The 13598-nt window shown below is 36.4% G+C and overlaps 3 protein-coding genes across 4 annotated transcripts; 1 reads left to right on the top strand and 2 right to left on the bottom strand.

Moving 5' to 3' along the window:
• Positions 1-544: 544 nt before the first annotated feature.
• On the top strand, positions 545-3650 carry LOC125859299 (uncharacterized). Its single transcript, XM_049539005.1, has 5 exons — positions 545-938; positions 1584-1801; positions 2381-2509; positions 3193-3324; positions 3407-3650. Exons 1-5 carry the CDS (start codon positions 614-616, stop codon positions 3518-3520), a joined length of 918 nt encoding a protein of 305 aa, XP_049394962.1. The 5' UTR covers positions 545-613; the 3' UTR covers positions 3521-3650.
• Positions 3651-4238: 588 nt separating this feature from the next.
• On the bottom strand, positions 4239-8538 carry LOC125859292 (probable polygalacturonase). The gene is made up of 5 exons (XM_049538997.1): positions 7969-8538; positions 6933-7053; positions 6128-6376; positions 5207-5360; positions 4239-4942 (listed from the first exon to the last, which is right to left on the bottom strand). The coding sequence occupies exons 1-5, from the start codon at positions 8380-8382 to the stop codon at positions 4417-4419; spliced, it is 1464 nt and encodes a 487-aa protein (XP_049394954.1). The 5' UTR covers positions 8383-8538; the 3' UTR covers positions 4239-4416.
• Positions 8539-8907: 369 nt separating this feature from the next.
• LOC125859302 (uncharacterized) lies at positions 8908-11897 on the bottom strand. Of its 2 annotated transcripts, XR_007445768.1 has the most exons (3): positions 11674-11897; positions 9048-10166; positions 8908-8922 (listed from the first exon to the last, which is right to left on the bottom strand). XR_007445768.1 is itself a non-coding variant. In XM_049539013.1 (2 exons), the coding sequence occupies exon 2, from the start codon at positions 10119-10121 to the stop codon at positions 9807-9809; it is 315 nt and encodes a 104-aa protein (XP_049394970.1). In that variant the 5' UTR covers positions 10122-10166; positions 11674-11897; the 3' UTR covers positions 9601-9806. The 2 variants fall into 2 exon arrangements, 1 of the variants encoding a protein (XP_049394970.1); XM_049539013.1 differs by lacking the exon at positions 8908-8922 and having other exon boundaries at positions 9601-10166.
• Between the last annotated feature and the right edge of the window lie 1701 nt (positions 11898-13598).

Genomic DNA, 13598 nt, shown 5'->3' with positions numbered 1-13598 from the left:
CAAATTCGGGTCATATAAATTGAAACAATGAAAGTAATTTTATGGAGTAGCTTATATCCACTTCTATTTAACATGTATCCAATTTTTAACTTTTTTTTGCATATCTACCTACTTCGTAATAACTTTATCTATAAAGTTTTTGAAGTTCAAATAAAATATCTTAAGTTTTATATGATTAAAGTTGAAGCATTTTTTCGTGAAATTCAAACAAGAATGGTTGATTTTTTGACAAATAAGTTCAGTGATAAATAGTTCAACTTTATATGTTCCATCTGACTTTACATATCTGAAATTGTTTCGAACTAGATAAATTTATAATATTTTTAGGCGGTATAAATATGACTTAAATAGTTGATCTCAAAATGGGATACAACTTTATACGAGTCCAAACTTTACAGTTGATTTGGGCCTTAAAGCTCACTACCAAGCCCAACAACCAGCGACCCGATTAGAATTTTCATCAAACCGGATCCCAATTTCTACGACCTAGGCCACTACCACTGCCACTGATAAAGCGATAAAATTGTGGATCATAAGTGAAAACGAGTGGCTCTCTTCTTGACCCATTAATAGTAAGTATCACAAGAAACCATGGCCCCAGATATTGCCAACCATGAAGGCAGCAGCAGCAGCAATGATGAACACTGTCACTCTCTCTAGTGGGAGCTCAACATTTTGGCACAAACCCATTTCAAGAATCAACCAGAATTTCAAAATTAGAGCATCAATTTCCACCTCAGACAACATGGTTGCTCCTGCTATCATAGTTGGAGGTGGACGTGTGGGAAGAGCTTTACAAGATTTGGGTAATGGAGACGATGTTTTGGTTAAAAGGGGTGAACCAGTACCTATTGATTTTGTAGGTCCAATATTGGTTTGCACTAGGAATGATGATCTTGAAGCTGTACTTGAAGCTACTCCTAAATCTCGTTGGAGCGGTATGCTGTAATTCCCATCAATTACACTGTGTTATTTACTAATTAGTGTTAAAAAAAATGATCTTTTTCTAAATTATTGCATACTTAAAGACCACAAGATTCAAAAGTCTGAAATTGGTGGTTATTCTTTCTGGCCTTAGTAAAATAGTGGGTGGGTTTGGCTCTAACCTATCACTGAGTATATAAGAGCTGTAATGTCATGTCAAGTTTAGCAACCCTGTATCCACCGGATATATTATACGAAAGGGATAATGTGCAGATTTGAATAGTCAATTATATGCTTTAGGTAAATGGCAAACCAAATCAAGGTAGTAGTCATACAAATGTTATGGGCATGTTTAAAACAACAGAAATTTTCTGCCGTCAGACGTTAGACTTGAATTTGGTCTTTAGGAAGAAACAAACGGCAAAGAATATTTGCAGTCTACTGTTAAGATTGTTTATGAAATGGCATTCCAGTTTGAAATTTTAGCAGTCATGTGTCACTACTGTTTTCTCATGTATAGACAGTATTATTTCCTTTTTTTTTTTGCATGAATAGAGAATGCATTAGTTCCTGTTAGTTTTGTTTCCCCTAGAGTGTAGTTTGAGCATACTTATGTCTTAATGGATGATGTGACCCTGTAATAAATCTTGATGTAGCAGATTTGGTATTTTTCCAGAATGGGATGCTAGAGCCTTGGTTCCAAAGTAAAGGCCTTGGTGATGCAGACCAAGTTTTGGCATATTTTGCTGTATCAAAGCTTGGTGAACCCCCAACTGATGGGAAAACTGATACAAATCCAGAAGGATTGACTGCGGCTTATGGGAAATGGGCATCTGCAGTGGCTGCAAGATTGCAGAATGGAGGACTCTCTTGCAAGGTAAAGAATGAACTTCACATGGTATTATTTGCTCGTTATAATATTATAAACCATGCAGTGAAAAGCTTCGGTTTGAGCTTTTCAAGGTTGGCTAGAAGATTATGTTTAAGTTCATGTTTATCATAAATAGGGATGTCTTGTCTAAGTTTAGTGTGTTATATTTTGAAGACTTCAACATACATGTCTAACATTAGCCTCAATGTTCTTTTCCTCCTTAATGAACTAGACTCAGTTTCCTCCATTGGAGGCTTCTTATTCAACAGTTCTATACGAAATACTACTGATAGTATACCTCTTTCCTTGTATTTTAATTTTCATAAAGATAAAGGATAAATTGTGTGACCCAAAAGGAGACACTGTTTTGCCAATTCAAATTGAAAGGTGAGGTAAAATCATTTCAATTGACTGTTACCTTACCAACTGTAATCTTCAGAGATGGGATATCTTTCTCAATTTTTCTCGTACAAGTTTAGGAGGTCCAGGAAGTCCATTATTCATCTTTCAGCACTGCGCCTTATAGTAGCTTGCAATAGACTGCTACTAAGATCTATAATGCATTTTGCTTTTTGTGAATACCAGGTACTTGATAAGGAGCCTTTTCAGAAGCAAATGCTGGAGAAGCTTATATGGATATGTGCTTTCATGCTTGTTGGAGCTCGCCATCCTGGAGCAACAGTAGGAGCTGTTGAAAAAGAGTACCGCTCTGAGGTGAGTGATCCATCGATGAAACCCTTTAAAAGCATCCACTTTTAATTGCCTTTTGAAAAGTTAGAATCAACAACCCTCACACCATAACTCCAATGAGACTACTGTTAGTTTTTAAAAAATAAAATTAAAAAAGATCAAAAGAAGCTACCTTGTTTCAAGTGAGAGAGCAGAGAACACGCACTGATTTATATTGCTTTTGTTGCTATAGCCTAAGTAGAGACTCCTTTTATGAAGTAATAGAATGGGTCAAGAACTACTGATACTTTAATTCACTTTTCAGCTGATTTTCCTTCATAGGATTATAAACAGTAATTCTTGGACCTTCTAATCGATGTTGTGTCACTGTTTAGACCAACTATATATGGTAGGTGATGGGGGCTAAATGCACTCGTGAAAGTTCTTGTTCCAGTTTTACCAAATTGACTCACCCTTGTCCACGCGAAAAGGCAAAATGCTACCTAATCTGGACGGGGTGTCAGAATCACTCATTTCTTTGCTTTCCTCTTCTTTTTCCCCCTCCTTTTACCAAATTAACGTGGCTTTTGGTCGTACTCAAGGATACTATTACATATTAATAGGAGGAACTGAAAGTTGGATGCTTCACTTGCTTCCTAAATGTTTGCAGCTAGTTCAGATGATAATGTAGATGCCAGGACGTTATTAACTAGGTTTGCTGCTTTCAGGTGTCAAAACTGATTGCTGAGCTTGCGGCTGCAGCAGCTGCAGAGAAAAGTCTAGTTTTTGAGGATGCCATGGAGGATAGGCTCTGCGCTTACTCACGAGCAGTTGCACACTTTCCAACGGCTGTCAAGGAGGTAAGAAATTTAGATTTCATAATTGACATTACATTTTGAATCCTGTGCTCTAACCATCCCATTCGTTTAATCCCTTGTATAGTTCAAATGGAGAAACGGATGGTTCTATTCACTCTCTGAGAAGGCAATCGCACAAGGGAAACCAGATCCATGCCCATTACATACTGCATGGCTTAATGAACTAAAAATAGTCTAAGATATAACCGTCATTTGATATTATTATGATTGTTGAGGTCCTCTGTTTTTCTTTTGGAGGATGCATCCATATGATAAGAGCTGATGTATCAATTCAATTTAATTAAAAATCGTCCTCCTATTTCATATCACAACTGCTGCTAAATTGTTTGATAAAATTAAAGTGTGCTATGAATAAATCAGCATATAAGGTAGACTTAGACTGACAACTTACTAAGACAAAGTGGTTGGTCGGGTCGGGTCATGACATGTCGGTATGGAGAATTGAATGCCTATGGGAAACACATGAAATAACCACCCATCCGAACTAAAATTTGAGATGCAGAATATTTTCCATTAGTACAAAGTAAAATATTACACCTATACTATGTTCACTCATATTTTTATGGAACTGAAGTTCATATACAAAGACTACCTATACTATGTTTTCCACAATCCAACATTACCAAATTTACCAGAGGATTAAACAGACAAAATAGAAAAAAACATGATTTGAGATGGGGAGCATTCATATTCCCACTCTCCAAGAATTGACATCCACCTTCATCTTTTGCAATAAACCATGATGAATTTTGGCATAGGCCCGACCAGCCTGGGTATTACTGTGGGCGCTGGAGCTTTGTACACTGGTAGCAGCCTCGAAAACCAAACTATAACCTCCCAGGTGAGATCGAGGCAAAGTTTGCCTCTTAAAAAGCTCCATGGGTGGGTACTCTGTCCATGTATTCTTTCATTCTCGCAAATTTAGTGTAACAACTGCAAATATGTTTTAACATATGCTCTAGTCTCCCAGCATTTGACTGTGGACCGAAGGACCAAGAAGATCAAATGTCGCTGGCAACAAGCGATCAGCTGTTGTACCAACATTTTTCGTTTAAGGAATAAAGCACCTTTGTCTCAACCATCGTAATCCAAGTCCTTTGTATTCTTTTTTGTTGATTGCCTAATTAGTTTTCCTCCATCATCATACCAATCAAGATTCTCACATGGAGCAGGGAAGATTTTTCCAATAACACGTCCTTGAACAAAAGAACATTGGAAGATACGCTTCTTCTTGTATGTAATTCCTACAGACATGTCCTGAAAAGTAATATTCTGAACAGGAATCTCAGCGCTCCCATAAATACGTGCTGGAATTCGAACTCCTTCCCCACGAATACCAGTAAAGCTTATATCCTCAATAACGGGAAGAGCATTTGGATCATAGCCTTCATCAGGATGCTCATTGTAGTCGGTCTTAATTACAATGCCCACACGAACATTCTGCAGGGTCAGGTTGCGGTAGATAACATGTCGGATATGACCACCCCTGCCAGGGCTAGTTTTAATTCTTATTCCTCTTTTTGAGTTCCATATAAGGAGGTTCTCCACTACTATATTTGACACTCCACCAGACATTTCACTTCCAATTGATACTCCAGCACTGTTGATAATGAGCAAGTCAGTCGATGTTAAAAACCGAAAAAGACGCACACACTCAAACGAGCACTTCTCTTCAGCAATTAAATTGAGAAAACTAAGAAGAAGTTGTAACCTTAATGAGGACAAAGTTGTAGATAATTTTATTGAAATGTGGATTATGCATCTTTTTATGTGGGCAGATCCAGAGAGGTAATACAAACATGTAATTGGAAAAAAAAAAGTATATACTTGACGTAATTTAGTATGATATGGAAACAATTATTACCTTATCATTGAGCGCACTATGAGGTTACGGATAGTGATATTGGAAGACGGACGGGAATATGCAATTCCATACTGATCCCAGCCACTCTTGATTGCGACTCCATCATCTCCAACACTTATATAACTATCTTCTATCACCATATCCACGCATGAATCTGCCAACATTACATCCATCCGCTCAATATTTTTGTATTAAATATATCAAGTGATCCAGTTCACAACCCCACAAGTCTCTCTTTCCCAAAAATGATGACCCATTTCAGACTTAGGATTCTGTATCTTTTTTTGATGAAGTAGATTCATTTCAAGGCATCAAGAAGATGCAAGCTTTACAAACTTAGGATTCTGTATCTAGAGTGAGATGACACATTACTTAACCCATTTCATTGTTGTTGTGGTGGTGGTGGCGGCGGTCAATGAAACATTTGTGTGGAGAGTCAACAGGTGAGGGGTAAAATCTGCTGTACACGCACATAAATCATGACCTAGGCATGTTGAGATACTTTTTCCGAATGCATTACTTATGTTAGGAAAATAAGTTGTGGATGAGATTTATAGAGCAGATTTATGCTATTTACCGCTATTCTTGATATTGCATGAGTGAACTTGTTGAGGAAAAATCAATTTCTATACATTAAAAGTATTCCTATACAGCACTTGCTGTAGAACTCTTGACAACTAGTCTTGATATTACACGACTGAACTTTTTGAAGAAAAAGCAATTTATAGAGCATATGTAAGCATTTGAAAGTATTCCTGTACATCACTTCCTACAGAGCAGGTCAACGTGAGCATTTAAATGAGAATTGATGATGCGGGGAAAAAAAAGCCAACATCCAACTTACAGTTGCAACAAAAGTGATCAAGAAAGGCATGAAGAATGAATTCAAGTACGGTTGAATAGGAAATAAGGAGAACTCACCAGGGTCTATTCCATCAGTGTTTGGGGCCTCAGTCAATGGAGCCAGAATTGTTACATTTCTTATAACAACATTTTGGCAGTCGTAAGGGTGAAGAGTCCAGAACGGAGAATCCCGAAATGTAACATCAGAAATGTAAATGTCTCTTGACCACATGAGTTGAAGAAGTGGTCCCCTTGTGTGATTCAAAAGTTTTTTGCGGTATTTCTCCCACCATGATCGGCCTTGTCCATTAATGGTACCATTATGCCCTGTTGCACAATTGTTTATAAACAATCAAAGAGAGGTTTGCACTATTCTCAATCACCTTTTCAGAATCACATTTGAATATGTACTTCACTACTTCGTTTGGGGAATTTGTCGATAACTTGCTATAAGAGAAAACATGTGCAGAGGCAACTTGCAAGTATCGGAAAACAAGACATATAACTAATTAACTCAATAACAGAAGCTAAAAGCAGAGATAGACCTAAAGAACCTGTGGTGGAACAGCATGCCTGAAAGAGGAATGTACATACTTTTTTGGAGAAGTTCTACTAGTTTAAGCTTTTGAACCCTGTTTGTACACAAGAAACATTGGAAACCTTTGACAAACCTAATAACTTAGCATGTGTACAAATCTTGAAGAGGAGTGGGTCCTCCTTACCAGCATTAACAGTCACACAGATAACTTGGGAAATAATCAATCATATAGTGATTTATTGTAATTCGTAAGAAGTGACAAAAGGTAGCACCTATTCAAAACTGAAGGGATGATAAAATACTACTCGTACATTACTGCTTTTTTATAAGATATTACTACTTTACCTGTTATGACAACATCCTTAAGATTTTGCCCATGGATTAAACTTCCATAACGTGGCCCACGACGTTCTCTTCCATACCCATATGATGGCAAAGGAGGCAGTAGTGGCCAATAGCTCTCATCCTGTGCATGCATTTAAACCTCTATAAGTTAGCAGCAGCATATGTATCACCCTCAACCAAGCACACTTTCCTATATTGTTGTATCATGATAGATAATAGTTATTAGGATGTGACAAAGCAACATACTTGGAAGTTACTTTCAAAGGAAAGAAATTTATGAACCCATTCTTAAGAGCTTCTAAAAGTAATCAATTCAAAACTCATCAAAAGCAAATTAACTTTGAGACATGAATAGAAACAAGATCTCACATCTTAGTGTTGCCGAAAGTGCAATGGCAATTGCGTTTCTATTGCCAGACAACCATTATAGAAATTTAGTATAGGAATGGCAGTAAGCAACAAGAACGTATGCCAACAAAATGCTTGTTTTATATGCATGTGCGGGAGAAAATTATGTATCTAGGAAAAAAAAACAAACGCAGTTTCACCTGCCACAAATTGCCAGAACTATGCCCCTATGCTAAAATAAGAAGATGGTACAGGAATGGCAGTAAGCTTGTGAATTAGTATAGGAATGGAAAGGGTAGGTCATTCCCTAATTACACATACTGAAGGGGAAATAACTATTATGACCTGTTTTAAACCCTATACTATATCTTAACATTTACTAGATTCCTCCTATTACAGTTCCCCTATCCTTGAGCTACACAATTTTCTTTTCTTTTTTCGTGACCGTGGTATCCAGGCAAGCTTTCGCGCCATTCATAACTCCTAAGACCACGGAAAGATCTGTTTGTTTGCTAGAATTAGTAAGTAAATTTTCAATAATCATACTATTAAAGGATGAATTTGAAGTTTGAAAACGCAATGCATCTGACAAAATAAAAAACGGAACGTTTTCAAACAGTTTAGCTGAAGTTCTTTTCCTACATCTTCTATGGAACTAAACAAAATCTACTACGTATATACTACTTACATCAATTCCAAGAATAACTGCATTTTCAGCGAGGAAGAGCGTCATGTGGCTCGTGAGATTAAACGGCGCAGTAAGCCAATGACCAGGCTCAACATTGAGCTGGCCACCACCTTGCTTCCGAATTTCCGAAATTGCCTTCTCAAATGCCTTTGTGTTTATCGTAACGCCATCGCCAACAGCACCGAAATCGGAGAGATTGAAGACTAGAGGCCGTAGCTTAGGGATAGGTCTGGTAGGTGATGCCATACCTCGATATATTAGAAGCCGCTCCACTGCAGTCCTTTGCCAAACAACGATCAGAATAAATCCGACGATCCAGAGAACAGTAAGAAGAGTGCGATGAGACAACAGAAATGACGGAATCAAACGCTTGTATTCAAGTTTTCGGTGTTGGAGTTTGAAGGGATCCGCCATGGATTATAACAAAAGTATACAAATATTGATGAAGAATTTATGTATTAGTACAGTTGTATATGGAAATGGAAAAATGAGATCAGTAGCAGATCACAGCTTCCATTAGTAGAGTAGAGAAGAAAGATCCCTTCTTTGATTTTCATAAATGGAAAAGACAGGGAACGGTTGCCCGAAAACTGACAATTTATGGGCTCAAGCTTGATGGGCTTGTCTTTATAAGTTTAGTTGGGCTCAATTGGGCTTTTTCCATCTTGTACGGTATTTGAAGTTAGGCTTGACAAAACTTAATTACACTAAAATTCGGTCATTTCTGTCTAAGTTCATGAGTACAAAAAATGTCATATATCCGAACTTCAACTATATGAAACTTCATGTACAATGTCTGTAGTTAGATTTTGTAAAAGATTAAGTTCAAACACCATACATATGTTTGAAGTTGTCCAGAAGTGGTACACGTGTAAAAATCTTTTATAAGCGGACGTAAAAGAAATGGCTACATAGATACCGAGTATCGTGCATTTTGCATGTTAAGTAGGACACCTGCCAAGTAAAATTAGAAATGAATTAGTTAAGTTGCTCTTTCACATGTACTTATTAAAGATAGGTAGTTGTTGGCCCAATTTAACGCAGCCTTGAATTAGTGAATAGCCATCAAGACAGATTACCAGTGGAGATAAATAGTTTTATGCTAAGGAATTTTTCAAGGTAACGCATGTCCCAAAGGTGTCCAGGAGGAGTCTTTTATTGCTTGTTTCGAATTGGCTTTCATACAAGAGAAACTTTCCACGCATTATTGTGGACTTTCAGTATATCCTTAGGAGAAAGTCCTGGATGAGTTGAGGCTTTTATGGCAAACAGCATAAGAGAGTCAACTTCATAGTCCCAACCTCCCCTAGAAAATACAACACACTAGTCACATGTAAGAGTCGGTGAAACGCGGATTATGACGTTCTGACAAAGACAAAAAGGCACAACAAATTACATTACAAAGAACTTTCGGCCTAACGAAAAAGTCGCTGCAAGTATTTATAAAAGCCCAACCCACACCGGTCACACGCAAAGGATGGAGTGATGTCAAGAAGTCTCAAAAGGTGATATTTTTTCTATTATTTTTTTTCATTTGCACCTAATAATGTCATCTTTACCATACATTCATAATCACATTGTCCACAAGATATGCCATTTAACAGTCACTCGAGCCTCACCAACATCCCTCAGTTGAGTTCATCCCAATAGATAGACCTATTTACGGATGTCAAACAGTTTCCCATAACCAAATTATACATCTTTAAGAATACAATCAAACTAATGATCACCCAATAGACCCAAAGAACCTAAGTAAACACTTTGGATAGGAATTCCTGCCTATCAGAAGAAAAAGAAATTATCATATACTAAGATATTAGCCTGCAGCCATCAATTTGCTAAAAGAACTTAAGTTTTCCTTTGCCCATGTGTGCTTTCCCGCGCTCCACATAACATGCTGCTTTTTGAGTCCCTGTCAAGTCAGAACAGGAGTCACCAGCCCCTAGAGTGACAGCAAAGTAAAGATAGATAGTGCAGAGAAAAGCTAGGAGGCCAAGCGCAGTTAGAAGGAACCGGTGGCGCTGAAGTACTGTTGAACAGCTCCCAAGTTCATTACTTCGGGAGTATTGATTCTTCTTTGGATCAGTAGATGAAAATGCTGTTTGTGTCTGTGACCTCCTATGAGGAGAAGTTATTACGCTGTCAAGAGCCATAACCTTAAACAGTTAATCTTTGGCAGCCGGTCACGATTCCTGCACCTACCAATTCGACATGGTAAATATCATGAGTGTCAAAAGCATAATTCATGCAGAAGTGTTCACCGACTTGCAGACACGAGTGAAAAATATATATGCAATGACACTCATCCAAAGTAACAACATGAAGGAAAGAAAAGAAAGAACGGGGGACGAGCATAGGGGGAAAACAACATACATAGTAGATGCAATTATACAACTAGCCTGGTCGGGTTCATCTCAAGCAACCCCAACATATGCAGACAATAAAGATGCTGTAGTATAATAACTAAAACAGATGAATAATTGATGACAAAGTAAGAAACATCAGAAATGGCAATGGTGGAAATAAAGTAAATGGGAAATAAAAGGGCTGACAATGAGGCATGCTGACGTCTTTCATCATTCTTACACCAAAACTGCTTACATGTGCTAATTTATTGTACATGAAGTGAGAAATGGGAAGAAGACAGAAATCAGGATAAAAGATCATTATTTGCTCTACTAGCTTTTGATCACTCTTAACATTAACATGTTCTATATGAGATTCATTAGTATTTTACATTTTTACTTGGTTCAATATCTATTCTACCAAAGTGTGGTTCCAAGTACCACCTACCTTCTGAAGGAAGGAAGAGATAATTAAATGTCAAAATACATCAAATGAAGGAACATCATCAGACTGATCAACATAAAATATAAGAATGTGTTGGCCAAAAATAAAATAACACTGTAGTAGCTGAAAGTTTGTAAATGTGTTCAATAGCACACATAAAAACAAAAACAAAGATATAGCAGATGTCAATGCAAGACTGCCTTTGAATTGTTCATATAGGCTAAACGGGATCAATCACTCCCTTTTAAGAAACTTTAACAACTTCTCTCTCTGAGCTTGAGAGTGATAACACAATCGCAGAAATTCAAACTTGCTTATGGAATGAGCTTCAGCAATAACTTCACAAGTTGGTTTTATGAGACATGAAAGTCGACAGGACCTGCAGCTAAAGCTAAAATGCAATGTATGTAATGTATCATTCACTGAAACTTCAAATATGTATGCAATTTACCACTTTGCTTGTGCAATCTGTGAAGCGATTACTCCTAGGCATCTCATCTTCATAACTTCCTTACTCATCAACAGCGAACAGTCTCATTAGGAGTTCACTTATTAATCTCCAAACACAGGACAAAGATTTCCGTATGTCCTATAATCTTAATTCAACAGAATCACTATAATCACACGGATCTTAATTTAATAGACTATACTTATAATGGTGCTAGTCAATCGAACTACTCAAAACCTAAAATCAATTGTTCCCGAAATTGCCAATAACGACTAAGCATATAATCAAATTAATGGAGAGCTCAAAAAACATTCCGACGAAAGAAAATTAAAACAACAAAAGCACATCAGATCTGAAAAAAAATCCAGCTGCTCATACAAACAGGCAGACACATACATCAATGCAGATTAACAGAAACACATACATACAGATGCGAGAGATCTAAATACGAAAAGGACGATACTTACAATAGAAGAGAAATGAACGACAGCAGCCGTCGAATCGATCGGAGCAAATTCGCGTCAATCGCCAGCAATGTAAAAGTCGAGCTCCCTCAATGAGAGGAGAGGTGCCGGCGACAACACGGAGAGGACTCGCACTTTCTGGATGTAAAGAGCATGAGATGGAGAGAGATGAAAATACTATTTTCGCGTAGGAGAGAGGGGCACTTTATAATTGTAATAATCAGTTTTGGGATTTTTTGGGTGAAGGTGGAAATGTAATTGTTGTTGGACTATTTTGTATTCTATTTTGACGCTTGGGATGATCCAAGGGTCGGATCTTCGTTTGAGCATTCTGTATGACTAGTCCCGTGGTGCGCTCCATGTATAAGTAAGTAGTACATTATATTTTTTCCATCTCAAAATATTTATTGTGTTTTTTGTTCGTAAGTTTATTAAAAATAAGTTTATTTATGTTCCAAAATATATAAAATATTTATTCAATTTATGTGTGTTATATTTAAGATGTTTGTAGTTTTAAAAATAATGTAAATTAATTTGATTTTTCTTTCTTTCTTACTAGTTTCAATTTTGAGAAGATAATTTGGCCTTTTCGAGATTTATTATTTGATTGACCATCTTAGACCTTCGAGACAGAGGCGGAGGTAGGTGGGGTTCATGGGTTCAGACGAACCCAGTAGTTTTTTCGTAGACCTTATATTTGTACAAGAAAATTAATTATATATTATATGTATATTAATTTGTGAACCCTGACAAAATTGATTAACGGTTATTAACGAAATTTAGAATCCCAAATTTTTAATTCTGGCTTCGCCTCTGCTTCTAGATTTACAGTAAATATTGAGTTCAATGAGCATTGATGCTTCTCATTATATTCTATTCGTTCCATTTAAAATGTGTTTTAAGTTAAAAAAAAAAAAGTCAGAATCAAACTATGTTAAAAGGGATTGCTAATTTACTGTCAAGCATATAAATAAAAATAATTATCAATTTTGATCTTAAATTCTTAAAGTAGCACTTATTTTGTTTAAAGCTAAAGCAACAATTTAAAATGCATTATTTATAAGCAAATAAAATTACAAGTAGAGAACTACTCTATCTATCTAGCATCGTGTGTAAACATATATTTATGCATGATTAATTCCGTTTAATTTATCAATAAATTTAAATCTTCAAGTTTCCGAGAAACTAATTTAACTTGAGAAGGTATTATAATTATTGTCTAGTAGAGTAAAGAGTGACTTGTTGCAAAATCATGTTAGATATTAAAGTACACGCATTTATATTCTTGGATAACTTTAACAGCATAAACTTATTGTTGTCCCCATTTTTGGAGAAAAATAATGGTATACCAGAAACATAAGAAAACCAAATAAAAAAACTTGTCTGATCATTTTATGTTTAGTACACCAAATAAAAAAACTTGTCTGATCATTTTATGTTTAGTACGTAAATGAAGTTGACAGCGATTTATGCATATTTGCAGGCATAATTTTAGCTAGCCAATATCTAATTGACCAAACGTTGAGAAAAATAGGGATGACATGGCAAAATGTCAAAGGTAGATACCTAATTAACAATCTTATCAAACGTGATTATTGAACGACCCAACGAATAATGAAAATATAGGTTGCGTTATAGGTGCAATCACAATATTTTTTAACAAATAAATAAACAACTGTACTGTATATAGACTATAGGTTACCTTTAATTTGTAAATGCAGTAAATTAGCATAGCTATAAATGCGAGTTCACAATTAAATTTATTGAGTTTAATACGGTATATCCAGGGGCGGCTGGCAAGGCTTCTAAAAAAGTCCTTCGCCTTAGGCCCCCAATTTTAGGGGGCCCCATTTTTTAGTTAATTAGGTAGGATTAAATTAAAAAAAAATAATTAGAACTAAGACAATAAATGCAAAGGCCCCATTTTT

This window comes from Solanum stenotomum, chromosome 3 (genome assembly GCF_019186545.1).
Source record: "Solanum stenotomum isolate F172 chromosome 3, ASM1918654v1, whole genome shotgun sequence".
In the NCBI taxonomy this organism is placed as follows: domain Eukaryota; kingdom Viridiplantae; phylum Streptophyta; class Magnoliopsida; order Solanales; family Solanaceae; genus Solanum; species Solanum stenotomum.
The sequence above is the reverse complement of the archived record's forward strand: the minus strand, read 5'-3'. Positions and strand labels throughout refer to the sequence as shown.